The 27,240-nt window shown below is 42.7% G+C and overlaps 1 protein-coding gene and 1 pseudogene across 5 annotated transcripts in view; both read right to left on the bottom strand.

Moving 5' to 3' along the window:
- Spast (spastin) overlaps positions 1–27,240 on the bottom strand; it is a 51,989-nt gene that overhangs the window by 19,523 nt on the left and 5,226 nt on the right. For 2 of the 5 annotated variants that reach the window (XM_045150125.1, XM_045150127.1), the window contains exons 2-7: positions 22,891–22,977; positions 17,424–17,507; positions 8,159–8,346; positions 6,698–6,831; positions 5,778–5,871; positions 1,762–1,836 (exon numbers count right to left, since the gene is read on the bottom strand). In XM_045150125.1, the coding sequence (XP_045006060.1) occupies positions 1,762–1,836; positions 5,778–5,871; positions 6,698–6,831; positions 8,159–8,346; positions 17,424–17,507; positions 22,891–22,977 (662 nt within the window). Of the gene's footprint in view, positions 1–1,761; positions 1,837–5,777; positions 5,872–6,697; positions 6,832–8,158; positions 8,347–13,487; positions 13,584–17,423; positions 17,508–22,890; positions 22,978–27,240 lie in introns of all 5 variants that reach the window. The other 3 variants (XM_045150123.1, XM_045150124.1, XM_045150126.1) reach the window with 3 other exon arrangements.
- LOC123460786 lies at positions 18,901–19,998 on the bottom strand (annotated as a pseudogene).

The following is a 27,240-nucleotide window of genomic DNA, read 5'->3' as shown; positions in this document are numbered from 1 at the left end:
GAGTGAGACCCTAGCTCAAAAAAAAAAAAAAAAAAAAAAAAATTCAAGAGTTGTTACATACATACTAATTACAGTAAGGTAAGCTGTTACTCTTAAAGAACAAAACATTTCTTTTTCTGAGATAGGGTCTCACTGTAACCCAAGCTGATCTGAATGGAATTCACTATGTAGTCTCAGAGTAGCCTTGAACTCACAGTGATCCTCCTACCTCTGCCTCCCATACTAGGATTAAAGGCATGCACAACCACACCCACCAAACATTATTGAGGCCAACATGTGTTTCACCTTTTAAAAATTATTTATTTGCATGTGTGTGTGCATGGGTGCTCCAGTATCTCTGCTACTACAGAATGTCAGGTACATGTACACTCTGCATTTGACTTTATGTGGGTGCCGTAGTTCTGAACCTGGGCCAACCAGTTTTGCAAGCAAGCACCTTTAACCACAGCCATGTTCCCAACTGGACCATTTATTTTTGCTTTGAAAATTGGTTTAAATATTTTAAGAAGGGAGCTGAGATGAAGGCTTAGCAGTTAAAAGTGCTTGTCACTTAATCAAGAGACCACTTGGACTGGAGACCACCAAGTTCAACTCCCCAGGACCCATGCCACACACACCTGTAATCCTAGTCTACAGGAGTAAGGGGGGAAGACCTTATTTCAATGAAATAAATACATGGATAAGTGAGAAGAGAATGACACCTGATAAGCTCCTCTGCCCTTCACAGGTCTGTGCATAGGGCATGAGCTTCTGCATACACAAGCGTACACCACACGCATGTGCAAAAAAATTTTTAAGAAATGTATTATAGCAAGAATCAAGTAGTAAAACTTAAGAACTACATAAAGGTTCTGAGATTTTGTTTTTGTCATATCTCAACAGAATTCTCAACCTTACAAAAAAAATTCCTGGGCTGGAGAGATGGCTTAGCAGTTAAGGCATTTGCCTGCAAAACCAAGGGATCCCAGTTCAATTCTCCAGGACCCACATAAGCCATAGGCACAAGGAGGAAAAACCATCTAGAGTTCGTTTGCAGTGGCTTGAGAGCCTGGCATGCCCACTCTCCCCCCACCCCACTTTCTCTCAAACAACTAAAAAAAAAGGGGGAGGGCTGGAGAGATTGTTTAGCAGTTTAGGTGCTTGCCTGCAAAGACTAAGGACTGAGATTGGAGTCTCCAGGTCCCACATAAGACAGATGCACATGGTGGTGCCTGGAGGCCCTGATGTGCCCATTCTCCTTCTATCTGTCTCTAAAAAATAAAAAAAATAAAAATTTTTAAAAATGGGTTGGATGAGAACATGGCTCAGCATTTAAAGGCTCTTATTGGCAAAACCCACTGGCCTGAATTCAACTCTCAAGCACTCACATAAAGCCAGACCCAAGAAAGTGACAGAGGGCTAGAGAAATAGTCTAGCAGTTAAGGTGCCAGCAGAGCCTAATATGGGTTCAATTCCCCAGTACCCACATAAAGCGAGATGCATAGGGCGGTGCATGTATCTGGAAGCCCTGGCATACCTATGTTTTCTCTCTCCTTGCAAATGAATAAATAATTAACTTTGGGGGGCTGGGACACAGCCAGGTGTGGTGGCACATGCCTTTAATCCCAGCACTTTGGAGGCAGAGGTAGGAAGTTCATGAGTTCAAGGCCACCCTAATACTAGATAGTGAACTCCAGGTCAGCCCAGGCTGGCTGGAGTGAGACTCTACCTCAAAATACAAAAGAACCAAAAAAAAAAAAAAAAAAAAAAAAGAATTCTTACCAGCATTGTTTTTCCATTTCCAGGGGGACCAAAGAGTAACAATCCTCTGGCAGGAGCTCTAAGCCCTGTGAACAACTTTGCAAAATACACATTATCTTACAACTATGATGCTGGAGAGTTCTTCCAATCCTGTCAGGTATCTTTTATTTATCTAAAAACATGCTTGTCCAGTGACACTCTTACAAGAGCTTTAAAAGAATCACATAATCAGTGAGTATAATTAAAAACAGAAAAACGAAATCAAATCAGTAATCAACATAAAAGAATGCTTAAGTAAGAAAATGACCATAGTCATGTTTCTGTAGACAAAATCACAACTACAATGAAAGAGAAACATAACCTCTAAGTATAAATATATAAAACAATGATAACAAAATAACTTGTACGATGGGGGAACTGATAAAAGGGTAGTGAATTATTAAGCAAAGCTGAATAAGTAAAAATTTGAGTGCTCGGGTGATGGAGATGGTTTAGCAATTAAAGGCACTTGCTTGCAAAGCCTGACACACTGGGTCCAATTCCCCAGTAAACATGTAAACCCAGAAGCACAAATGGTGCATGCATCTGGAGTTCGGTTGCAGTAGCAAATGGCCCTCACATGGCCATTCTCTCTCTCCTTGAAAATGAATTTTTTTTAACAAGAGGAAATAAAGGCTGGAGAAATGGCTTAGCAGTTAAGCACTTGCCTTTGAAGCTTAAGGACCCCGGTTCGAGGCTTGATTCCCCAGGACCCACGTTAGCCAGATGCACATGGGGGCGCATGCATCTGGAGTTCGTTTGCAGTGGCTGGAGGCCCTGGTGCACCCATTCTGTCTTTCTCTCTATCTGCCTCTTTCTCTGTCTGTCCCTCTCAAATAAATAAACAAAACAAAATATTTTTATTGTTTTTTTTTTAATTTTTTGTGTATTTTTTATTTGAGAGTGCCAGACAGAAAGAGAGAGAGAGAAAGAGAATGGGTGTGCCAGGGCCTCCAGCCACTGCAAATGAACTCCAGATGCATGTGCCACCTTGTGCATCTGGCTAACGTGGGTCCTGGAGAAGAGAGCCTCGAACTGGGGTACTTAGGCTTCATAGGCAAGCACTTACCTGCTAAGCCATCTCTAGCCTCAAAAAAATATTTTAAAAACTTCTACGGTTAAAAAAGAAATGAACCAAAAAAAAAAAAAAAAAGAGGAAATGAGTTGGATATAATGATGCCCACCTGTTAATAGCAGTACTCAGGAGGCAAAGGTAGGAGGCCCACTGAGCTCAAGGCCAGCCTGAGACTACATAGTGAATTCAGCCTGAGCTAGAACTAAAATAATTTTAAAAAAAGGAAAAAGGACAAACTTGAGTGCTTGCTTGTACATGGATACTTCAATATAAGAAGCAAGCTGACCTGAACAAAGGCATCAGAAACCAAAGAAGTAGAAAGGAGGCCACTGAAAGTAAGATGAACTGAGCCAATGTTCCTGCTTTGCACTAAGTAGCCAGACAAGACCAGCTGAAGTTTTTTTTTTTTTTTTTTAAACTTCTCCCAGTGTTTTTTTGAGTGCTTGTTTATTTGAGAGCAACAGACAGAGAGGCAGGCAGAGAATGTGTGTGCCAGGGCCTCCAGCCACTGTAAATGAACTCCAGATGCATGTGCCACCTTGTGCATCTGGCTTATGTGGGTCCTGGGAAATTGAGCCTCAAACCGGGGTCCTTAGGTTTCACAAGCAAGCACTTAACCACTAAGCCATCTTTCCAGCCGCCAGCCACCCCAGCTGAAGTTTTATTCTCTAAAGAAACTAATCCCAAACCAGGAGCCTCAGAGACACCCAATGGCAAGAGAGGGTGAAGCCCTACACCCCAGGTTCTAGCCTCTCTATTTAAAAAGGAAGACACAGTGCTGGAGAGATGGCTTAGTAGTTAAGCGCTTGCCTGCAAAGCCTGAGGACCCCGGTTCGAGGCTCGATGCCCCAGGATCCACGTTAGCCAGATGCACAAGGAGGTGCACACGTCTGGAGTTCATTTGCGGTGGCTGGAGGCCCTGGTATGCCCATTCTCTCTCTGCCTCTTTCTCCCTGTCTGTTGCTCTCAAATAAATAAATAAAAATAAACAAAATTTTTAAAAAAGCAATACTAGGAGCCAGGTATGGAGGCGCTCATCTTTAATCCCAGCACTTGGGAGGCAGAGATAGGAGGATCGCTGTGAGTTCAAGGTCACCCTGAGACTACACAGTGAATTCCAGGTCAGCCTGGGCTAGAACAAAACCCTATCTCAAAAAAACAAAAATAAATAATTAAAATTAAAAAAAAAAACAACAAAAAACTAGGAGCAGAACAACAGACAATGCCTAGCATGGTTGTACATGCCTTTAATCCCAGCACTTGAGAGGCAGGGACAGGAAGATTACTATGAATTCAAGGCCAGCCTAGGACTACAGAGTCAGCCATGGCTAGAATGAGACATTGCCTTGAAAAAATAAAAAATAAAATAAAGTGGGCTGGAGAGATGGTTTAGCAGTTAAGTGCTTGCCTATGAAGCCTAAGGACTCCGGTTCGAGGCTCGATTCCCCAGGAACCACGTTAGCAAGATGCACAAGGGGGCGCACATGTCTGGAGTTCGTTTGCAATGGTTGGAGGCCCTGGCACGCCCATTCTCTCTATCTGCCTCTTTTTCTCTGTCACTTTCAAATAAATAAGTAAAAATAAACAAAAAAAATAACTTCCAAACTTGATACCTACTCAAATTATCAATAAAGGAATATAGCATAAAGCTATATTTAGATATATGAAATATTAAGAAAAACTCTCATATAAAATTTTTGAAAGAGGGCTGGAGAGATGGCTTAGCGGTTAAGCGCTTGCCTGTGAAGCCTAAGGACCCCGGTTCGAGGCTCGGTTCCCCAGGTCCCACGTTAGCCAGATGCACAAGGGGGCGCACGCGTCTGGAGTTCGTTTGCAGAGGCTGGAAGCCCTGGCGCGCCCATTCTCTCTCTCTCCCTCTATCTGTCTTTCTCTCTGTGTCTGTCGCTCTCAAATAAATAAATAAATAATTAAAAAAAAAATTTTTTTTGAAAGAATTTCCTGAGGTACACTACCATAAAAATGAGAAAACTGCTTATTGTCTATAAGCATGGAAGTTGTCAATTAAAAGAAAGTTTTATTTATTATTTGGGCTGGGCATGGTAGCACACACCTTTAATCCCAGCACTCAGGAAGCAGAAGTAGGAGGATCACCATGACTTTAAGGCCACCCTGAGACTACATAGTGAATTCCAAATTAGCCTTGACTAGAGCAAAACCCTACTTTGAGAAACCAAAGGGAAAAAAACAATTATTTGGGCTGGAGAAATGACTTAGTGGTTAAGGCGTTGGCCTGTGAAACCTCAAGTTCATTCTCCAGGAACTCTGTAAGCCAGACGCACAAGATAGTACATGCATCTAGACTTCATTTGCAGTGGCTGGAGGTCCTGTGCACCCACTGCCTTCCTCCCTCAAACCAAATTAAATAAAAAAAAAAAAAAAATATATATATATATATATATATATATATAAAAATTATTTGAGAGGAAAAAAAAAGAAAGGGAGGCTACAGGTATTTCAGGGTTTCTTGCTGCTGCAAACAAATTCCAGATTCCTGTACCCCTTTGCATGTCTGGATTTATATGGGTACTCGGGAAATAAACATTGGCCAGGAAGCTTTGCAAGCAAGCCCTTTTAACCACTGAGCCATCTCTCCAGTCTCTTAATGTTTACCTTTTTAAAAAAACTAAATTTAAGCTGGGTGTGGTGGCACACACCTTAGATCACTGTTAGTTCAAGGACACACTGAGACTACGTAGTGAATTCCAGGTCAGCCTGGGCTAGACAGTGAGACCCTACCTCAGAAAATAAATAAATAAATAAACAAACAAACAAACAAACAAACAAACTTAGCATTACTTTTTATAAACTAATAATTTTAATATAGCCCAAATATTTCTTTACTGTTACAGCATTGAGTAATGGATGTTATCGTGGGAAAACGATAATATAAATAAAGCCTTACCTCAGGCCTTAGAGAAGGAAGAATAACAATTTCTTGCAATGCTTGTTTTGCCAATTCTTGTCCAGCTATATCATCAAATTTAACAGCTGTTCCACTAAGATACAGAATTTCAGTAAATTTCACAACAGAAATGTGGCTTGAATATTACAATAAGCATAAACCCTATGAAATGTAATCAGTTTATATTCCATGAAGCTATATTTTTACAAAGAGTTTTCAAAAGTGTCATTAAATTACGAATGCAAACAAGATTATTTGTTATGTATTTCACTTATGATACCTTTAGCTTTGGTTTTTCAAGGTGGTGTCTCACTCACTCTAGCTCAGGCTGACCTGGAATTCACTCTGAAGTCCCAAGCTGGTATTGAACTCACAGCAATCCTTCTACCTCTGCCACAAGAGTGCTGGGATTAAAGATCTATGCTACCAGGTTCACTCATGATACATTTTATAAATAAAATTCAGATATAAGGTCAGCCTGGGCAACAGACTGACAACAAACTGGCAACAAACTCTACCTCAAAAAAAGAAAACACCAACAATTCAGAAATAGAAACTAAAATAAGCTGGGCATGGTGGTGCATGCCTTTAATCCCAGCACTCTGGAGGCATAAGTAGGAGGATTGCCTTGAGTTTGAGGCCATCCTGAGATTACATAGTGAATTCCAGGTCAGCCTGAGCTAGAGCAAAAAACAAACAAACAAACAAACAAACAAACAAAAAACCTGGGCATAATGGTGCACGCCTTTAATCCCAGCACTCAGGAGGCAGAGGTAGGTGGATCACTGAGTTTGAGGTCACTATTAAGACTACATAGTGAATTACAGGGCAGCCTAGGTTAGAAAGTGAGACCCTACCACAAAAAAAAAAAAAAAAAAAAATTAGACTGTAAGATAAATCTATCAAATGGCAAAACTTACTTGTCTACAATTTCATTCATTATAAGGTTAGCAAGATTGCTGTCCACGTTCCTAAAATTTTTCAAGTCTTTCTTCTTTCGAGCAGCAGGTGTAGGGGTAGAGGGTTTATTTGTTCTATTTGTTTTTGAAGTACCCTTAAAAGAATATAAAACCTGAATGTGAAAATACAAGCTAAACTTTTTACTCTTAAACCACCATTAATGCTTATAGAATTCAAGCTTAAAAAGCAAAAAAAAATTAAACTTCAAAAAAGTATATTATTTAGGACTGGGAAGATGGCTCAGCAATTAAAGGCATTCACTTGCAAAGCCTAGTGGCCTGGGTTCAATTCCCCAGTGCCCACATAGAGCATGATACACAGTGACACATGCATCTGAAGTGTGTTTACAGCAGCAAGAGCCCCTGATAGGCCCATTTTATCTCTCTCTCTCTCCTCACAATTTTGTGCTTGTTTTTCAAGGTAAGGTTTCACTCTAGTCCAGGCTGACCTGGAATTCACTATGTAGTCTAAGGGTAGCCTCGAACTCATGGTGATCCTCGTACCTCTGCCTCCAGAGCACTGGGATTAAAGGTGTGCACCACCATTCCCGGCACAAATAATTTTTTTCAAAGTATATATTTAGTTCAAAGTAAAACTGCATTCACATGAGTTTACATATAGATTTTATCCAGAGATTTAATAACTATAAAAGAGAAAGGTCCTATGACAATAGTCATGTACATATGATTCTTTTTTAAAAATTATTTTATTTGAGAGAAAGAGGCAGAGAGAGAGAATAGGCATGCCAGGGCCTTCAGCCCCTATAAACGAAGTCCAGATGCATGGGCCACTGTGTACATCTGGCTAACATGGGTCCTGGGAATCAACCCTGGGTTCTTAAGGCTTTGCAGGCAAACACCTTAACTGCTATCTCTCCAGCCCAGTATGATTCTTGATGTCAACATTTTAGGAATGTTTAGTATTATAAAATTTATAAAACTTGGGCTGGGGAAATGGCTTAACAGTTAAGGCGTTTGCCTGCAAAGCCTAAGGACCCAGATTCGATTCCTCAGGACCCATGTAAGCCAGATGCACAAGGGGGGGCGCATGTATCTGTAGTTTGTTTGCAGTGGCTGGAGGCCCTGGCGCGCCCATTCCCCCTTTTTCTTTCTGCTTCTTCCCCTCTCTCTCTCTCTCAAATGAATAAAATTTTAAAATAAATAAAATTTATAAAACCTGAGATAACCTTGAGATGACATATATATCGTTATATTAAGCAGATGTGGCAAGTGAACAATAATAAAATGCCTAACTACATTGAAAGGAAATTCGTAAGAGTTTCCTATTCAGTAGCTACTTGTTCTTCCAGGAAAACAAAATTGACTGTGGAGAAACCTATCAGTCCTCTGAAGTACCATAAAGAACTTACAATGGACAGAAGGATGCAAACCCCAGCAGTGACACTCCTTGAGCTCGAGTACCTTATGAGTGCTTGCTGCCAGGCCAGGTGTCTGTCTTGCTCCAGAAACCATGGATAGACCACTGCAACTAGGTGCTCTGTGGTGACCGGAAAGACCTGCAGATCCACTTTTTGTAACTGCTTTTGAGCGAGGCAGTGAATTACTAGCATGCGTTAAGGGATCTTTTCTTTTTGGAACTGCTCCACTTTCTATCAAGGAAAAGACATAACCGTAATTAGAAAACTGTAATTGTAAAATATAAGTAACAATAGATGGGTGTGGTGGTGCACACTTTTAATCCCAGTGTTTGAAGGCAGAGGTAGGAGGATCACTGTAAGTTCGTGGCCAGCCTGAGACTACATAGTGAATTCCAGATCAACCTGAGCTAGAGTGAGGCCCTGCCTCATTTAAAAACAAAATAAAACAAAGTAACTAAAAAAAATACAAATTAAAAATGTAAAACTGAGCTATTCAGTTTTTAAATTCAGAGACACTTCAAAATAAGGTTGAATCAGAACATAAACCAGGATGTTAAGAGAGCTGTCAATGGGTGAATGTTTTGGTTATTAGGTTTGCCCTTCTCCTGACAGTCTCATCTTCTTATACAGAAATGTATTGGTAAAAAGAACAGCTTAATTTGTGAGGAAAAGAAGACATTAGGGATATCAACCAAAAAAAGCTCCTAAATAATTAGGAAACAAAACGTGACAGACACAGTGGTGCACACCTTTAATCCAGCACTCCGGAGGAAGAGGCGGGAGGATAAGATGAGGCCAGACTGAGACTACATAGTGACTTCCAGGTCAGCCTGTGCTAGAAAACGAGGAGGGAAGGAGGGAAGGAAGGAGGAAAAAAAGGAAGGAAAGAAGGAAGGAAGGACGGACGGACGGAAGGAAGGACGGAGGGAGGGAAGAAGGAAGGGAAGGAAGGGGGAGAGGGAGGCAAGGAAGGAAGGAAGGAAGGTCAGTCCGTCAGTCAGGCATGGTGGCACACGCCTTTAATCCCAGCACTCAGAAGGCAGAGGTAGGATTGCTGTGAGCTCAAGGCCAGCCTGAATTCCAGGTCAGCCTGGGCCAGAGACCCTACCACAAAAAAAAAAAAAAAAAGCACAAACAAACAAAAAAATTCTGTAAGGCATTAGGAAAACATGTATGGAAAAAATTAACACTCCACCACTTGATGCCAAAAATTTTATGGTGTGGAATATATAAGTTTTTTAATTAATCCATTTTAGTTGAAAGAGTATAAAGTGGTAGCTTTGTATATGTCAAGTTCTTCATATATGCTTCTTTCTATATGCAAACAGCCATTTATAGCTGGCATGGGGGCACAGGCCACACCTGAATTCTAGCATTTGGGAGGGTAGAGGTAGGTGGATCAGGAGTTCAGGGTAGATCTTGGCTACACAGCAAATTTAAGAAAATCTTCATAGGTTACATGAGTCCCTGTTTCACAAAGAAAATTTTTATAGAATGCTTTCAAGTTGGAAAGTTACTAGTACTTGTGATACTCCACTATAAAAACTTACACACTTCTTTTTAAAAATGTATTAATTTTTTTTTACTAATTAGTTTTGTACTCAGGGAATAAGGTCAAGTTGGTACCATTGTGTATACACTTCTTAATGTTTAAATCTCACTATTTCTACACAGTATCTTTACATGCTTGCAAAGCAAAAATCAGTGCTTGTGAATAACGTTTTCTGCCAAGACAAATGTTAAGGCAGGTACACAGTGAACTTCTGGCCAGCTTGGGTAAACAATGCGGACCTCATCACCCCCTCCCACGCAAAATACATCTGGATATGGTGGCTCATGTCTGTAATCTCAGTAGTCAGAAGGCAAGAATAATGAGGCCAGCCTATTCTGAGTGACTTCCCTGCCAATGAGGGCTATACAGCAAGACCCTGTCTCAAAAATGACCTGACCAAGCTGGGCATGGTGGTGCACACCTTTAATTCAGGAACTTGGGAGGCAGAGGATAACCATGAGTTCAAAGCCACCCTGAGACTACATAGTGAATTCCAGGTCAGTGTGAGCTAGAGTGAGATCCTACCTCAAAAACAAACAAAAAAGGCTGGGGAAATGGCTTAATGGTTAAGGTGTTTGCCTGTGAAACCTAAGGACCCTGGTTGGATTCCCCAGGACCCATATAAGACAGATGCACAAGAGGGTGTATGCGTCTGGAGTTCTTTGCAGTGGCTGGAGGCCCTGGAGCACCCATTCTCTCTCTTTCTCTCTGCCTCTTCCTCTCTCTCAAATAAATAAATAAATAATTTTTTTTTTTTTTAAAAATAAGGCAGAATAAGAGTGCTATGAAATACATATACATATATTTAACCTATAGAGCTGGAGAAATGGCTTAGCAGTTAAGGAGTTTGCCTTTAAAACCAAAGGACCTCAGCTTGATTCTCCAGAACCCATGTAAGCCAGATGCACGAGGTGGCGCATGTGCCTAGAGTTCATATGCAGTAGCTTGTGGCCCTGATGCGCCCATTCTGTCTGTCTCAAATAAATAAATAAAAAACAAAACAATAACCTACACATACACAAATAAAACAGAGAGGAAAAAACTCAGTGTGACACATTTAATACTAACACTCTAGACACTGAATTAGAAGGATCAAGTCTGAGGCCAGCCGGAGCTACAGAGCAAGTTCTAGGTCAGCCTAGAGTAAGACCCTGCCTCAAAAAAAAGCCAGGTATGGTGGCACATGCCTTTAATCCCAGCAATCGGGAGGAAGAGGTAGGAGGATCGCCATAAGCTCAAGGCCACCCTGAGACTACATTGTGAAACCCAGCTTCATCCTGGGCCAGAGTGAGACCCTACCTCAAAAAAAAAAAAAAAAAAAAAAAAGCCAGATGTGGTTGTGTACACATTTAGCATTTAATCCCAGCACTCAGGAGGTAGGAAGATCACTCTGAGTTCAAAGTCAGCCTAGGACTACAGAGTTTGTTCTAGGCTTTTATTTTTATTATTTTCAAGCAGAAAGAGGCCAGGCATGGTGATGCACACCTTTAGTCCCAGCACTCAGGAGGCAGAGGTAGAAGAATCACCATGAGTTCAAGGCCACCCTGAGACTACATAGTGAAGTCCAGGTCAGCCGGGGCCAGAGCAAGACCCTGCCTCGGGAAAAAAAAAAAAAAAAAAAGAGGCATGTACAGTTATATTTGGGGGGTAGGTTGTAGCTCTACATTCATGTTTTTTTCAGTTTTCTTTATTAACAACTTCCATGATTATAAAAAATATCCCATGGTAATACCATCCCTCCTTCCACTTTCCCCTTTGAATCTCCATTCTCCATCATATCTCTGCCCCTTCTCAATAAGTCTCTCTTATGTTGATGTCATGATCTTTTCCTCCTGTTATGATGGTCTTGTGTAGGTAGTGTCAGGCACTGTGAGGTCATCTACATTCACATTTTTAATGTTATTCATTTATTTATTTACAAGCAAAGAGACAGGAAGGCAGAGACAGGAGAGATAGAAAAGGTATGCCAGGGCCTCCTGCCACTGCAAATAAACTCCAATAGGTGGGTCGAACTCCAGATACATGCACCACTCTGTGCATCTGGCTGTATGTGGGTACTGGAGAACTGAACCTGGGCCTTTAGGTTTTGTAAGCAAGTGCCTAAACCACTGAACCACCTCTCCAGCACATCATATTTTTAGTGTTTTTTTTTTAAGGAAGAAAACAGGGCTAGAGAGATGGCTCAACAATTAAGGCACTTGCTGCAATACCTTATATGTTGGGTTCAATTCTTCAGTACCCATGTAAAGCTGGATGCACAAAGTGGCGCATGCATGTCGAGTTCATTTGTAGTGGCTAGAGGCCCTGGTAGGCCCATTCTCATTCATTCTCTCCCTCCTTGAATGGAGAAATGGCTCAGCAGTTAAGGTGCTTCCCTGCAAAGCCTAAGGACCCAGGTTTGATTCCCCACTACCTACATAAATCCAGAGTTACAAGGCAGCACTTGCATCTGCAGTACCTTTGCAGTTGCTGGAGGCTCTGGCATGCTCAATCTCTCTCTTGCTAATAAGTAAATAAATAAAACATATAAATTTGAGCCGGGCGTGGAGGCACACGCCTTTAATCCCAGCACTCAGGAGGCAGAGGTAGGAGGATTGCTGTGAGTTCAAGGCCACCCTGAGACTCTATAGTGAATTTCAGGTCAGCCTTGGCTAGAGTGAGATCCTACGTCAAAAAACCACACACACAAAAAAAATTATATATATAAAATTAAAAAAAAAAAAAAAAAAAGTCAGGGCAGGTGTGGTGACATATGCCTTTAATCCCAGCACTTGGAAAGCACAAGGCCACCCTAAGTCTATATAGTGAATTCCAGGTCAGCCTGGGCTAGAGTGAGACCCTACCTCAGAAAAATTAAAAAAAATAAAAAATAAAAAAAACAAAGAAAGAAAAAGAAAAGGACAGGTTTACTGAGTAACTACAAGGGGTAGCAGGCCTGCCTATATTTTATTTTATTGTCTTTTTTAAATGAAGTTTTGCAGCTAGGCATGGTGGCACACGCCTTTAATCCCAGCACTTGGGAGGCAGAAGTAGGAGAAATGCCATGGGTTCAAGGCCACCCTGAGACTACACAGTGAAATGAAGTCTTGCTAAGTAGACCAGACTGGCCTGGACCTCATTATGTACACCAGGCTGGCCTTTAACATGCAGCATCCTCCCCCTTCTGCCTCTTGAACTATGGGATTATGGGTACAGGTCACCAAGCCCAGCAATACATTCAATTTTGGGGCAGAGGGGATTGTTTGTTTTTATTTGTTTTTCTAGGTACGGCCCCACTCTATACCAGAATGACCTGGAACTCATTCTGTAGCCCAGGATGGCCTTGAATTCATAGCAATCCTTCTACCTCAGTCTCCTGAGTGCTGGGACTGCAGAGTGACATGAAATTTTATTTTTAAAATTTTATTTATTTATTTGCAAGAAGAGAGAAGGAGGGAAAGGGACAGAGAGAGAAGAGAGGACATGCTAGGGCCTCTACACACTACAGGTGAACTCCACATACACGTGTCACTTTGTGCATCTGACTTTATATGGGTACTGCAGAATCAAACTTGGGTCATTAGACTTTGTAGCCAAATGTCTTAATCACTGAGCCTTCATCTCTCCAGCCCCCAGCAAGATATTTAAGTAAGATGTGGTTGGTCACACCATATTTTGTTACATGTTCAAACTATGAATGATATGGATTTTCAACATAGCCCTGTGGAAATAGATATGATTAAACCTTTTCTTATAAAGCCAAATCAAAATTATTAGGCTAAATAAGATTCTTACTTTGCATGCAAAGTTTACTATTTCATGTTAGTTGCCCTAACCCTACCTGACTGAAGATGTCCATTCCGGCAGGTCAAGTTAGTGCTGTCATTATAGATGTCCGTTTGTGGCTTGGAAAATTGTAAAACTGGTTGCAGCTTCTCTATGCAACAGAGGAGATTAAAAACAAGAACCAAACAAACAAAAAGAAAAGCTATAATAAGCAAATGAAACTCCACGTGGTAAAGTTTTTGCGTTTATATAAAATATTATTTTAAAATATATTATTAGTAAAAACTTAGATATAAAAATAGCTAAAGAAGCCAACAAGTGAAAGGTTATGTCCTGCATCATAAGTTTTGAGGCCAGATAGAGACCCTCCCTCAAAACAAAAAGGGCTGAGGTAGCAGCTCAGTTTATACCTCAACAGGCTGGTAAAATGGCTAAGTGGTTAAATTATGGACCTGTGCCCATAATCCCGTAGTTCAAGAGGCAGAAGGGGGAGGATGCTACATGTTAAAGGCCAGCCTGGTGTACATAATGAGGTCCAGGCCAGGTTAAATATGCCTGCTACACAGCTTACTGGCCCACATACATTTCCCAAGCCGGGCAGACAAACACACACACACAAGGAACAAATGTCTAGTGTTTATACCGGAAAGAGGCCCTGGTGAACCCATATATACACATAACTACATAAAAATAAATTATACATACATACATATATATATATACACAAACATACACATACACACCTTACCTGAATATTTGGTATATCTAGATCACTATGTTAGGAAATTAGCATTTAGATTAATAAATTAAATAATAAATTAATAAATTAATAAATATTATCTTTATCTCTATCTGCTGCCTCTCCATCTATCTAATAAATTAAGGTTTGCTTAAAAAAAAGGGGGGGGGGCTGCAGTGATGGCTTAGCAGTTAAAGTACTTGCATGAAAAGCCTAAGGATACAGGTTCGAAGGTTCAATTCAACAGTACCTACGTAAGCCAGATACACAAAGTGACGCATGTGTCTGGAGTTCATTTGCAATAGCTAAAGGCCCTGGTGCACCCTTTCTCTCTCTCTTCCTTTGTCTCTCTCTCTCAAATAATAAAGTTAAAAAAAATAAATATTAGCAATTTCTATAAACAATTTTATTTATTTATTCATGAGACAGAGAGAGAATGGGTGCACCAGGGCCTCTTGCTACCACAAAGGAACTATACACACACATGCCACTTTGTGCATTTGCCAGTAAGTAGGTACTAGGGAATCAAACCCAGGCTTTGCAAGTAAATGCCTTTAAACCCTGAGCCATCTCCCAAGCCCAACATGACTGTATTTTTAAAATAACTACATAGCTGGGGGTGATAGGTCATGCGTTTAATCCCAGCACTCAGAAGGCTGAGGTAGAAGGATTACCATGAGTTTCAGGTTAGCCTTGGCTAGAGTGAGAGACCCAGGCATGGTGGTGCACCCCTTTAATTCCAGTACGTGGCAACTGTGAGACCTTATCCCAGCACTTAAGAGGCAGATAGGAGAATCACCGTGAGTTCAAGGTCACCCTGAAACTATATAGTGAATTCTAGGTCATCCTGGGCTAGAGTGAGACCCTATCTCAAGAAAATGAAAAAAAAAAATTCAGGAGACACATTTAATGGCACAGAAGGAAACTGTAAGAAATGATATATTTGGGCTGGGTAGAATGAATCACATCATTAGGGAAAGTGAGCAACAGAAGGAGTTAAGCTAACTCTCAGCTAGAGTAAGACTCTGCCTTAAAAGCAGTGTAGGTGGCACACTATCATAGGCCTTTAACCCCAGCACTTGGGAAACAGAGGAAGGAGGATCACTATGAGGTGGAGGCAAGCTTATGTCTGCAGAGCAAGTTCCAGTTGAACTCCAGTTGTGTGGATCACCTTGTGTGCAAGCCTAAGCTTGCATCACCTCGTGTGTCTGGCTTATGTGGGACCTGGGGAATTGAACATGGGTCCTTAGGCTTCAAAGGGAAGTGCCTTAACTGCTAACCATCTCTCCAGCCCTATCTACTTTTTTTTTTTTAATTTAATTATTTGTAAGTAAAAAGAGAGACACAGAGGCTGGGCATGCCAGGGCCTCTAGCCATTGCAATGAACTCCAGATGCAGGTGTCCTTGTGCATCTGGCTTATGTGGGTCCTGGGGAATCAAACATGGGTCCTTTGGCTTTACAAGCAAACACCTAAGCCATTTTTCCAGCCCCTATCTACTTCTTTTTGAGACAGGATTTTCATTGGCTTAGAACTCACTGATTAGGTTAGACTGAGTGGCCAGCAGTTCCAGGGATTCACCTGTCTCTGCTGCTGGAGCCCTGCATTTATAGGTGCGCACCACCATGGCTGGCATTTACATAGGTACTGAGGATTGAACTGAAGTCCTCACATTTTCAATGCAAAAGTAATACTGGTTGGGCCAGCTCCTTGCTTTTTAAAATACTATTTTATTTATTTATTTGCAAACAGAGAGCCAAAGAGAGAAAATACAGGTATGCCAGGGCCCTAGTCACTGCAAACAGTCTCCAGTTGCATATGCAGCTTTGTGCATCTGGCTTTACATGGGCTCTGGGTAATCAAACCCTGGTTATTAGGCTTTGCATGCAAACACCTTAACTGTTGAGCCATCTCTCCAGCCCCAACTCCCTGCTTTTTAAACATCCACCAACTAATTACCCCTTACTAAGCTCTGGTAGTTACCAACTCCTAGCCAATCTTTTTTTTAAAAAATTTATAGCCTGGCGTGGTGGCGCACGCCTTTAATCCCAGCACACGGGAGGCAGAGGTAGGAGGATCACTGAGAGTTCGAGGCCACCCTGAGACTACATAGTGAATTCCAGGTCAGCCTGAGCCAGAGTGAGACCCTACCTCGAAAAACAAAACAAAACAAAACAAAAAAAAATTTATTTGCAAGCAGAGAGAGAGAAGAGAGAGACAGAGTGAATGGGCAAGCCAGGACTTCCAGTCATTGCAAACACACTCCAGATATATGCACCATTTAGTGCATCTGGCTTTACATGGGTCCTGGGAATCAACCCTGGTTATTAGGTTTTGCAGCCAATCAACTTAACTGCTGAGCCATCTCTCTAGCCCTCTTAGCCAATCTTGATTTGGCTTTTTCTGTACCATGCAGCCCCTGGCTAAATATATTTAACTGTTGTTGTTGTTGTTGGTTTTTTTTTTTTTTTTTTTTTTTTTTTTTTCTGTTTTCAAGGCAGGGTCTCACTTTAACCCAGGCTGACCTGGAATTCACTATGTAGTCTCACGGTGGCCAAACTCACAGCGATCCTTCTACCTCTGCCTCCTGAGTGCTGGGATTAAAGGTGTGTGCCTCCATGCCCAGTTTTCCTTTTATCTTTATAAATTTTATTAATTTCATAGTCTACTCTGCCTACAAAGCCTTTTTTTTTTTTTTTTGGCAAGATAGTGTCTCATTCTCTCTCATTTAACAAAAAAAAAGAAAAAAGAAAAAAAAAAAAAACAGCACTCAGGAGGCAGAGGTAGGAAGATCACTGAGTTTGAGGACACCCTGAGACTACATAGTGAATTCCAGGTCAGCCTGAGCTAGAGTGAAGCCCTACCTCAAAAAACAACAACAACAAAAATTGGTTTCTCAAATAAATAAATTAATAAAGAAAAAAAAAGGCTGGAGAGATGGCTTAGTGCAAAGCCAAAGGACTCAAGTTTGATTACCCAGGACCCATGTGAGCCAGATGCACAAGGGGCACATGCATCTGGAGTTCATTTTCAGTGCTAGGGGTGCCCATTTTTCTTCTCTCTCAAATAAATTACAAAACTTTTTGAGTACTACTATCTACAAACACTAGTTTTTTCAAGCAGTGGGAACTTATCTCAGGGTCATACAAATGCTAGACAAGTACATCTTCAACCACTTACAATTCAAGATTTATTAGACTTAGAACTTACTTTTCAAATATTTCTCATATGCTAATTATAAATATATTGATACCTAGAAGTTGTAAACGATCCTTGGCCATAACCAGATTGGTCATCATTTTGGCTTGGAGGCGTCTAGCTCTTTCATACTGTTCACCTAAAAGAAAGAAAAGGAGGAATTAAAGTATCTACATCTCCTTCTTAATACTTTTTAAAGTTAAAGTCTCGTTCCAGTTATTCCACAGAGAATAAAAGCCTACTAAGAAGTTAAAGCTGAGCCAAGTGGTTCATAACTAATCCTAGCACTCTGGAGGCACAGGGAGATTTAGGACCTGCCTGGCTACAAAGTGACTTATATGCCAGCCTGGGCTACAGAATGAGCTTGTCTTAAAGAAAGAAAGAAAGAAAATTACCCAGGTGTGATGGTGCACACCTTTAAGTCCAGCACTCTGGAGGCAGAGGCAGGTTGATCGCCATGAGTTCAAGGGCACCCTGAGAATACATAGTGAATTCCAGGCCAACCCAGGCTAGAGTGAGACCCCACCTCAAAAGAAGTTCATGAGTGGGGAGGTAGCTCAGTGGGTAGTGTGCCTGCCTAGCACGCACGAGACCCGAGTATGATGCCCTGCACCCAATAAATGAGGCATGGTGGCAGCCTGAAAAGCTGGCATTCAGAAGGTGGAGGCAGAGGATCAGAAACTCAAGATCATCCTTTGCTACATAGTTGCCCAGGCTTCCTTTCAACTCACTCTGTACCCCCATGCTAACCTTGAACTTGTGCCACCACACCTAGCTTGCTTTGTTTTTTGAAATTTATTATATTTTATTTTTTATTTTTTTGGGGGGTTTCGAGGTAGGGTCTCACTCTAGTCCAGGCTGACCTGGAATTCATGATATGTTCTCAGGGTGGCCTTGAGCTCACAGCGATCCTCCTACCTCTACCTCCCAAGTGCTAGAATTAAAGGCATGCGCTACCACACCCGGCTCTTGAAATTTATTTTGGCAGTATTTGGCAGTATGCTTGAGTTCAAACCCAGAGGCCTTGCTAATACTAGTCAAATGCTTTATCAACAAGCCACAACCCAGGCCAATCTTTTCTGTTCTGTTTTGTTATTATTTTTTTCTGAGGTAGGGTCTCAATTTAGTCCAAGCTGACCTGGAACTCACTCTGTAGTCCCAGGCTAGTCTCAAACTCACAACGATCCTCCTACCTCTGTCAGGGAGTGCTGGATTTAAGCACACCCAGCTTCTGCTTTTTTTGCTTTCTTTTCGTTTTTTTTTTTTTTGGGGGGGGGGCTATTGAGTCCAACAAGTATTTATTGAATGCCTGTTATATGCTAAATATTCCAGGGACTTGGGACACATCAGAGAATAGAACAAGGAACCCTGCCCTCGTGGAGCTTACAGTCTACCATTTATTGCCACTTCACCTGCGCACTGCTTATGACCTTGGGCAAGTCACAATCTGTCTGCACCTGTCAGATGCCCAAAGGGGGAACAAGCAGGCCGGGGCAGCATGGACATGGAGCCTGGTATACTGAGATGCTGAACAGGGCACACGTGCCCAGCCACCACCCCAACAGCAGAGAGGGCTGCAAGTTGATTTTTAATAAGTAAAGCACAAGAGGAGTAGGGGAGAGGGCTGAGCCGCACGGGCTGGTGGGCTACACAAACTGCTGCTGCTGCTGCTGCTGCTGTCTGGTGGCGCCTTGTTGGCGAGGTCCTTGGCCTTCTCTGTAGCGGCCAGTGCCGTCTCCTTCGCTTTCTCCTTGGCCTCTTTGGCTGTCTCAACAAGTGTTTTAGAAGGGGTCTCACCTTGCAGCTTGGCCAAGATGTATTCAAAACCCTTCACTGGGGCTGGAGAGATGGATTAGCGGTTAAGTGCTTGCCTGTGAAGCCTAAGGACCCCGGTTCGAGGCTCGGTTCCCCAGGTCCCACGTTAGCCAGATGCACAAGGGGGCGCACGCGTCTGGAGTTCGTTTGCAGTGGCTGGAAGCCCTGGCACGCCCATTCTCTCTCTCTCCCTCTATCTGTCTTTCTCTCTATGTCTGTTGCTCTCAAATAAAAAAATAAAAAATGAACAACAACAACAAAAAAAAACCTTCTTAAAAAAAAAAAACCCTTCACTGTCTTGGTCACATTGCTTTTGAATCGGGCAAGACCAAATTCCTGGACAGCTCTGGAGACCCCAAATAAGCTAGAGGAGACACAGGCTTCCCGGCGGATTTTGGTCCAGCTGTTGTTGTCAGAATTCACACAGTAAACACATCGTTCCTCCACCACCATCAGCCCGGCATGGTTGATGTTCCAGGTGAAGGTGGTCATGGTCTGAGTCTGTGGGTCCACAATAGAGTCCTCCAGGATGTACACCGAGTGAGCAACATCGGCAGGAAACAGTCGCTCCGCCCAGCGGGGCATCCTGTTGGTCTTGGTCAGGAGTCTCTGGGACAGAAGCTTCTGGTCAGGGGCCACCTCCCGGTGCACGATGTCTTCAGTCAAGACGCGTCTGCTGTAGGGATTCGGGTACCGCCGCCAGAAGGCAGCGAACACTTGGTCCCAGGAACTTCGGAGCACGCTCTGGCCCAGGAAATACTTCACCATCGTGTGGGCCTGGGCGGACGGGCTCAGCACCCGCGCAGCATCAGGGGTGCAGAGCCCGGGGAGGGGCACGTGGCTAGGCGCAAGCCCGCCAGGCTCACAGCCCAGTCACGGCCGCGCCGCGCCCAGGTCGCCACAGCCGCCATGAGGGGACGGCACGGCCTCTTTTCGTTTTTTTTTCTTGTTTTTTTGGTTTTTTGAGGTAGGGTCTCACTCTAGCCCAGGCTGACCTGGAATTCACTATGGAGTCTCAGGGTGGCCTTGAACTCACAGCGATCCTCCTACCTCTGCCTCCCAAGTGCTGGGATTAAAGGCATGCGCCACCACGCCTGGCCTCTTTTCGTTTTTTTGAGGTAGGGTCTCACTCTAGTCCAGGCTGACCTGGAATTCACTATGTAGTCTCAGGGTGGCCTTGAACTCTCGGCGATCCTCCTACCTCTCTGCCTCCTGAGTGCTGGGATTAAAGGCTTGGGCCACCACACCCGGCTGCTTTCTTTTATATAGAATACTAGTTAGAGAAGTAGTCAAGGTATAAAGACAGGAAACAAGTAGAATAAATACTGGTCACATTGCAAATCCTGCCAGCCCAGGTTTGATTGCCCAGTACTCATGAAAGCCAGATGTACAAACAGCATCCGGACTTCATGTGCAGCAGCATGAGGTCCTGGTACATCCAATCACTTTTTATTTTTCTCTCTGTCTCCCTCTCTCTCTTACCCACACAATATAAATAAATAAAATTATCAAAGAATTACTGGAGGGCTGGAGAGATGGCATAGCGGTTAAGCGCTGGCCTGTGAAGATTAAGGACCCCGGTTCGAGGCTCGACTCCCCAGGACCCACGTCAGCCAGCTGCACAAGGGGGTGCATGCATCTGAAATTCATTTGCAATGGCTGGAAGCCCTGGCATGCCCATCCTCTCTCCCTCCCTCCATCAGCCTCTTTCTCTCTCTGTCTGTTGCTCTAAAATAAAATAAAATAAATAAATAAAATAAAATACTGGAAGCTAGGTGTGGTAGTGCATGTCATTAATCCCAATACTTGGAGGAGGACCGCCTTAAATTCAAGGTCACCCTGAGGCTTCATTATAAATTCTAAGTAAACCTAGACTGGACTGAGACCTTACCCTTAAAAAAAAAAAAAAACGGCTGGAGGGATGGCTTTGTCATTAAGATGCTTGCCTGGAAAGACAAAGGAAGTACCCAGGTTCAATTCGCAGGACCCATGTAAGCCAGATGCACAAGGTGGCACATGCATCTGGAGTTCATTCGCAGTAGCTGGAGGTCCTGGAGTCCCCATTTTCTTTCCTGTTTTTTTCTTTTTGTTCATTTTTATTATTGGATAGCAACACAGAGAGAGAGGCAAAGAGATAGAAAAAGGGTACGCCAGGTCCTAATGCGGGTCGAGCTTCACAGGCAAGTGCTCAACTGCTAAGCCATCTCTCCAGCCATCGATTTTTGTCTCAAGTAAGTAAATAAAAACAAAATTACTGGGGCTGGAGAGATGGCTTTGCAGTTAAGGCTCCTGCCTGTAAAGCCAATGGACCCAGGTTCAACTCCTTAGGACCCATATAAACCAGCTGTACAAGGTGGCAGATGTGTGTCAAATTCATTTGCACAGGCTAGAGTACCTGGCACGCCTATGCTCTCTATCTGCCAAGTAAATCTCTCAAATAAATAAAAAATAAAACTCCTGAATAATACAAAATTGATGGATGCACTATAGTTAGAAATTAAGGCCAGGCGTGGTGGTACACGCCGTTAATGCCAGCATTCCAGAGGGAGAGGTAGGAGAATCGCCAAGAGTTCGAGTCCACCCTGAGACTACATAGCGAATTCTAGGTCAGTCTGAGCAGCAGTGGAACCCTACCTCCAAAAGAAAAGAAAGAAAGAAATCAGCCAGGCGTGGTGGCACCTTTAATCCCAGCACTTGGGAGGCAGAGGTAATAGGATCTCTGAGAGTTCGAGGCCACCCTGAGATTACATAGTCAATTCCAGAACAGCCTGAGCTAGAGAGAGACCCTACCTCAAAAAATAAAATAAAATAAAATAAAATAAAATAAATAAACAAACTGGTATTAGCCAGGCATAGAAGAACATCCCTGTAATCCCAACACTTGGGAGGCAGAGAATAAACAATTCAAATCCAAAGCCGGGCGTGGTGGCACACGCCTTTAATCCCAGCACTCAGGAGGCAGAGGTAGGAGGACTGCCATGAGTTCAAGGCCACCCTGTGATGGCAGAGTTAATTCTGGGTCAGCCTGGACCAGAGTGAGACCCTACCTCGAAAAACCAAAAAAAAAAAAATAATAAAAAAATTAAAAAAAAAATTCAAATCCAGCTCCACTACATTTCTTAAAAATACTATCTTGGGCTAGAGAGATGGCTTAAGTGGTTAAGGTGCTTGCCTGCAAACCAAAGGACCAAGGTTTGATTTCCCCAGGACCCAAGTAAGCCAGATGCAGAAGGTGATGCATGCATCTGGAGTATGTTTGCAGAGGCTAAATATAAGCTCTGGACTGCCCATTGTCCCTCTCCCCCCACCAATAAATAAAAATTTTAAAAAAATTTGTGTCTCCCTTAATCCTAGCACTTGGAAGCAGATGTAAGAGGATTGCTGTGAGTTCAAGGTCACCCTGAGACTACATACTGAATTTCTGGACAGCCTGGACTAGATTGAGACTGGACCTTGAAAAACAAAACAAATCAAAAAACCTGTCACAAAAAAATGGGGGAAGGAAAAGAAGAATTAGCTGATAGTAAACATAAATGTCTGTCATAAATAAATTAATTAATTACAAATACTGGTATCAGTGTAGTCTTTATGGCTTGGTAATAATTTCTTTTAGTCCCTGGAATGTGTTCCTCATGAATGCTGGAGAAAAGGAGACAGGATTACTGCAAAATTTGGGATGGCTTTAAATAAATATGAATATAACCTACCTTGTCCTGTGACTATAACCGCAATTCCTTTTTCCAGCTCTTCAATACCTTTCTTATACCATTCCACAGCTTGCTCCTTCTGTCCTGCTTTAAAATATAAATCATTATTTGTATATGTCACCAATATGAAGAATGTAAAATCCACTGCCCAAAGTATGCTTTGACAGGTGAAGCATGTAAAATAAGATCGCAGGCCAGGCGGTGGTGCACAACTTTAACCCAAGCACTCAGGAGGCAGAGGTAGGTAGGAGGATTGCCATAAATTAAGAGCCCAGCCTAGGACTACCAAGAAAAGTAGCTGGGTGTGGTGGCACACGCCTTTAATCCCAGCACTTGGGAGGCAGAGGTAGGAGGATCACCGTGAGTTTGAGGCCACCCTGGGCTAGAGTGAACCCCTACCTCGAAAAACAACAACAAAATAAAGTGCCAGTGCCAGTGCCAGGCCAGCCTGGGCTTAAGATGAAACCCTACCTCAAAATCCAAAATAAACCAAATAACAACAAGACTGAACAAGTAAGCCTGAGAAACATTACTATATGACTTTGTATTTTTATTTATTAATTTATTTGAGAGAGGAAAGAGGTAGAGAGAGAGAATGGGTGCTCCAGCCACTGCAAACGAACTCCAGATGCATGTGCCTCCTTGTGCATCTGGCTAACGTGGGGTCCTGGGGAATCGAACCGAGATCCTTTGGCTTTGCAGGCAAGTGCCTAACTGCTAAGTTATCTTCTCCAGCCCAACTTTTGTATCTTAATATGTCCTTGCCACTCCAAAAAGGAGAATGCTTTCTCAATGTTTCTAAAAATGCTAAGTCTGTGATTTTACTAATTGTCTAATGGCCTTATGCTTATAAACTCATTAAAATACTGTAATATGACAAGAAATTTTAGAAAACTTAAAGCACATTTTTCATTTCGTTTTACATTTTTATTTATCTGAGAGTGACAGAAAGAGGCAGATAGAGAATGGGCGCGCCAGGGCCTCCAGCCACTGCATACAAACTCCAGACACGTGCGCCCCCTTGTGCAACTGGCTAACGTGGGTCCTGGGGAATTGAGCCTTGAACTGGGGTCCTTAGGCTTCACAGGCAAGCGCTTAACCGCTAAGCCATCTCTCCAGCCCCCCCTTTTTTTTCCGCGGTAGACTGACCTAGAATTCACTATGTAGTCAGTCTCAGGGTGTCCTCAAACTCACAGCAACCATCCTACCTTCATCTCCCAAGTGCTGGGAGGAAAGATTTATGCCACCACACCCAGCTCTTTTATTTATTTACTTTTTTTGAAACAAGGTAATCTATCCTAGACTGGTCTTTAATTCCTGGTCCTTCTGCCTCAGCCTCCCAAATGCTGGGATTATAGACATGAGCCATCACATCCAACTAACACATTTTTATTTTAACATATACGTTGTTGGAAAATATAAAAGTGGTTTCAATGGATGGGGAAGTTTGAATATATGTCCACCACAGACTCAGGTGTTTACAAATGTGTGTGTGAGTGCACTTTTTTTTTTCTGGTTTTTCAAGGTAGTGTCTCACTCTAGCCCAGACTGACCTGGAATTCACTTTGTTGTCTCAGGGTGGCCTTCAACTCACAACAATCCTCTTAACTCACTGCCTCTCAAGTACTGGGATTAAAGGTGTGTGGCACCACACCCAGTCCAGGTGTTTTTATCAAAACTTGTAACTTGTGGTTGGTGGTGCATAACTTTAATGGTGATGACCCAACCTAATTATATACAAATCTGATGTAATGTGCTACTAGGCACTTCCTTCTAGAGTGGTTTTTATGTAACAATTATTACACTGTAGGAACTAATGGATGGAATTACAATTGTGGCTTGTTGTAACACACTCCCCTGGAACAAGTACTTGATTTACATTATTTCTTCTTAATTTTTATTTTATTTGTGAGAAAGAGAGAGACAGAAATAGGCAGGTAGAGAGACAGAGAAAGAGAGGCAGGGAGAGAATATGAATGGGCATGGCAGGGCCTCCAGCCATTGCAAACAAACTCCAGATGCATGTGCCCCCTTGTACATTTGGCTTTTGTAGGTCCTGAGGAAATCAAACCCGGGTCCTTTGGCTTTGTAGGCAAATGCCCTCACTGCTAAGCCATCCCTCCAGCCCTGATTTATATTAATTTATATTAATTCTTGATTCAAGCTAAGCCATGAAAAAGATCTACAGGGAGTTAGGGAGATGGCTCACGGGCCAAGATCCTTGCAAGCCTGCTGGTACATGTTTGATTCCTCAGCGCCCATGTAAAGCCAGACACAGTGGCACAGGTATCTGTAATCCCAGTATGTCTACAGCAATGGGAGGCATAACCAGGAGAATCTGGAAATTCATGGGCCAGCAAAATTGGTGCACATAAAGGAGTAAAACACGAGAAACCTGTTGCAAGCAATGCAGGAGAGGACCAACATCCTGAGGTTGTCCTCAGACCTCCACATGTGCACTGTGGCATGCATATACCCATACACACACCATTTTAAAATACAGTCATTATACCCTAAGGCTCATGGCTCCTTCCCCTGTCCTAGGTTTTCAGTATCAGGCATGTATTCCCTGCCATGGAGCAGGCCTCCAGTCCAACTAGAGAGCAGTTGGTTTCCCCCATAAGAGACATGCTACTATTGCACCAGTTGGCTCATTTGGCCTGGCTGACCCAACTTAAGGCTTGCAGTGTCCACTGTTTTTTACCTCCACTGATGACTTGTCTCTCTCCCTCATGAAGCTACATGCAGCATAGCTTTTAACAGCTTTCTGTCAGCTGGTCTACATGGAGGAGGTTATCAACTCAACTCCAGCAGGATTTCTCAGTGACTTTGCAGCCCAAGCATGTGGAGTCTTCAGCAATAGGGTCTTACCATCTATTCCTGGTGGGGAACCAAAAGCCTTGGCAATGGCCTGTTATATTTTGGGAGCAACAGGGACCTCTCTGGCCAACAACTCATTGGAGGGTATCCCATCCCTGGCACTCAAAATTTTCTAGTAGCAATTGATGGCTTCTGGATGCACCATTGTCCAAAAAAGTAGATTCCATAACATGACTTATTCATATAGATTTTTTGTTTTGTTTTGTTTTTCAAGGTAGGGTCTCACTCTAGTCCAGGCTGACCTGGAATTCACTATGTAGTTTCAGGGTGGCCTCGAACTCATAGTGACTTTCCTACCTCTGCCTCCTGAATGCTGGGATTAAAGGCATGGGCTATCACACCCAGATTCCTGTCACTTCCCAGCACTGTGGTGCCTTTTGGGTCATACCAAAAATCACTGCCATCTAAAAAGAGAAGCTTCTCTAACTAAAAGTGAAAGTATCATTTATACATATGGTATGAACATTATAAAAAGTGCTTACTGGGCAGTTGGTGAGCATAATATATGCATTTAGCCAGATAGCAGCAGGCATCACACCACTGTGGTTAGGGTTAGGAGGACAGATTAATGGGGGTGGAAAGGCCTAAGTGACTGAGTAATGAAAGTGGGGGGAGGTAATCAAAATCTAAGAGGGAGACAGGTGTGGTGGCACACACCATTAATCCTACTACTACTAGGCTACTAGAGCTAAACTCTACCTCAAAAAAAAAAAAAAAAAAAAAAGTGACAGAGGAGTGCTCAGCACTGAAACATCTCTATCACACCTTCCAAGGCTCAGGGTCCATTGTGGAAGAGGTGGTGTGAAGAATGTAAGAGCCAAACGAAGGATAGGATTCCTTACAATGCACTCTTCCAGACACAAAATAGCCTAGACATCCATGACCTCACAGTGCCTGGCACTACCTAACCTACACAAGACCAGTACAATAGGAGGAGAAGATGATGATATCAAAATAAGAGAGACTGATTGAGAGGGGGAGGGGATATGATGGAGAGAAAGTGAGGGGGAAGAATTATCATAGTTTATTGTTTGTAATTATGTAAGTTGTCAATGATACAAAAAATAAGAGGCTGAGGCGAGGGTAAGCACTTAAAGGCACTTACTTGCAAGCGCCTGCCTACTCGGGTTCAATTCCCTACCATGAATGCAAAGCCAGATGCAAAATGGTATATGTATCTGTAATCCCGACATGGCTTTAAAAATGGAAGATGGAGCCAAGAGATTGGGAAGTTCGAGGTTTATGTGTTCTATATCCCATAAGACAAGGTCTCTTGCTACTGCAAACAAGAGAGTTTGAGGCCACTCTGAGAATACAGAGTGAATTCCAGGTCGGCCTGGACGAGAAGTGAGAGCGTACTTAAAAAAAAAAAATGCTTGCTTATCAAGCCTACAGGTTCCAGAGCCCACTTGAAACTGGATGCAAAGTGGCCTGAGCCACTACGATGATAGCAGGTAGAGGCAGCACATT

Source organism: Jaculus jaculus, chromosome 5 (genome assembly GCF_020740685.1).
Source record: "Jaculus jaculus isolate mJacJac1 chromosome 5, mJacJac1.mat.Y.cur, whole genome shotgun sequence".
NCBI lineage: Eukaryota > Metazoa > Chordata > Mammalia > Rodentia > Dipodidae > Jaculus > Jaculus jaculus.
This window is presented reverse-complemented; position numbering and strand designations above follow the sequence as displayed.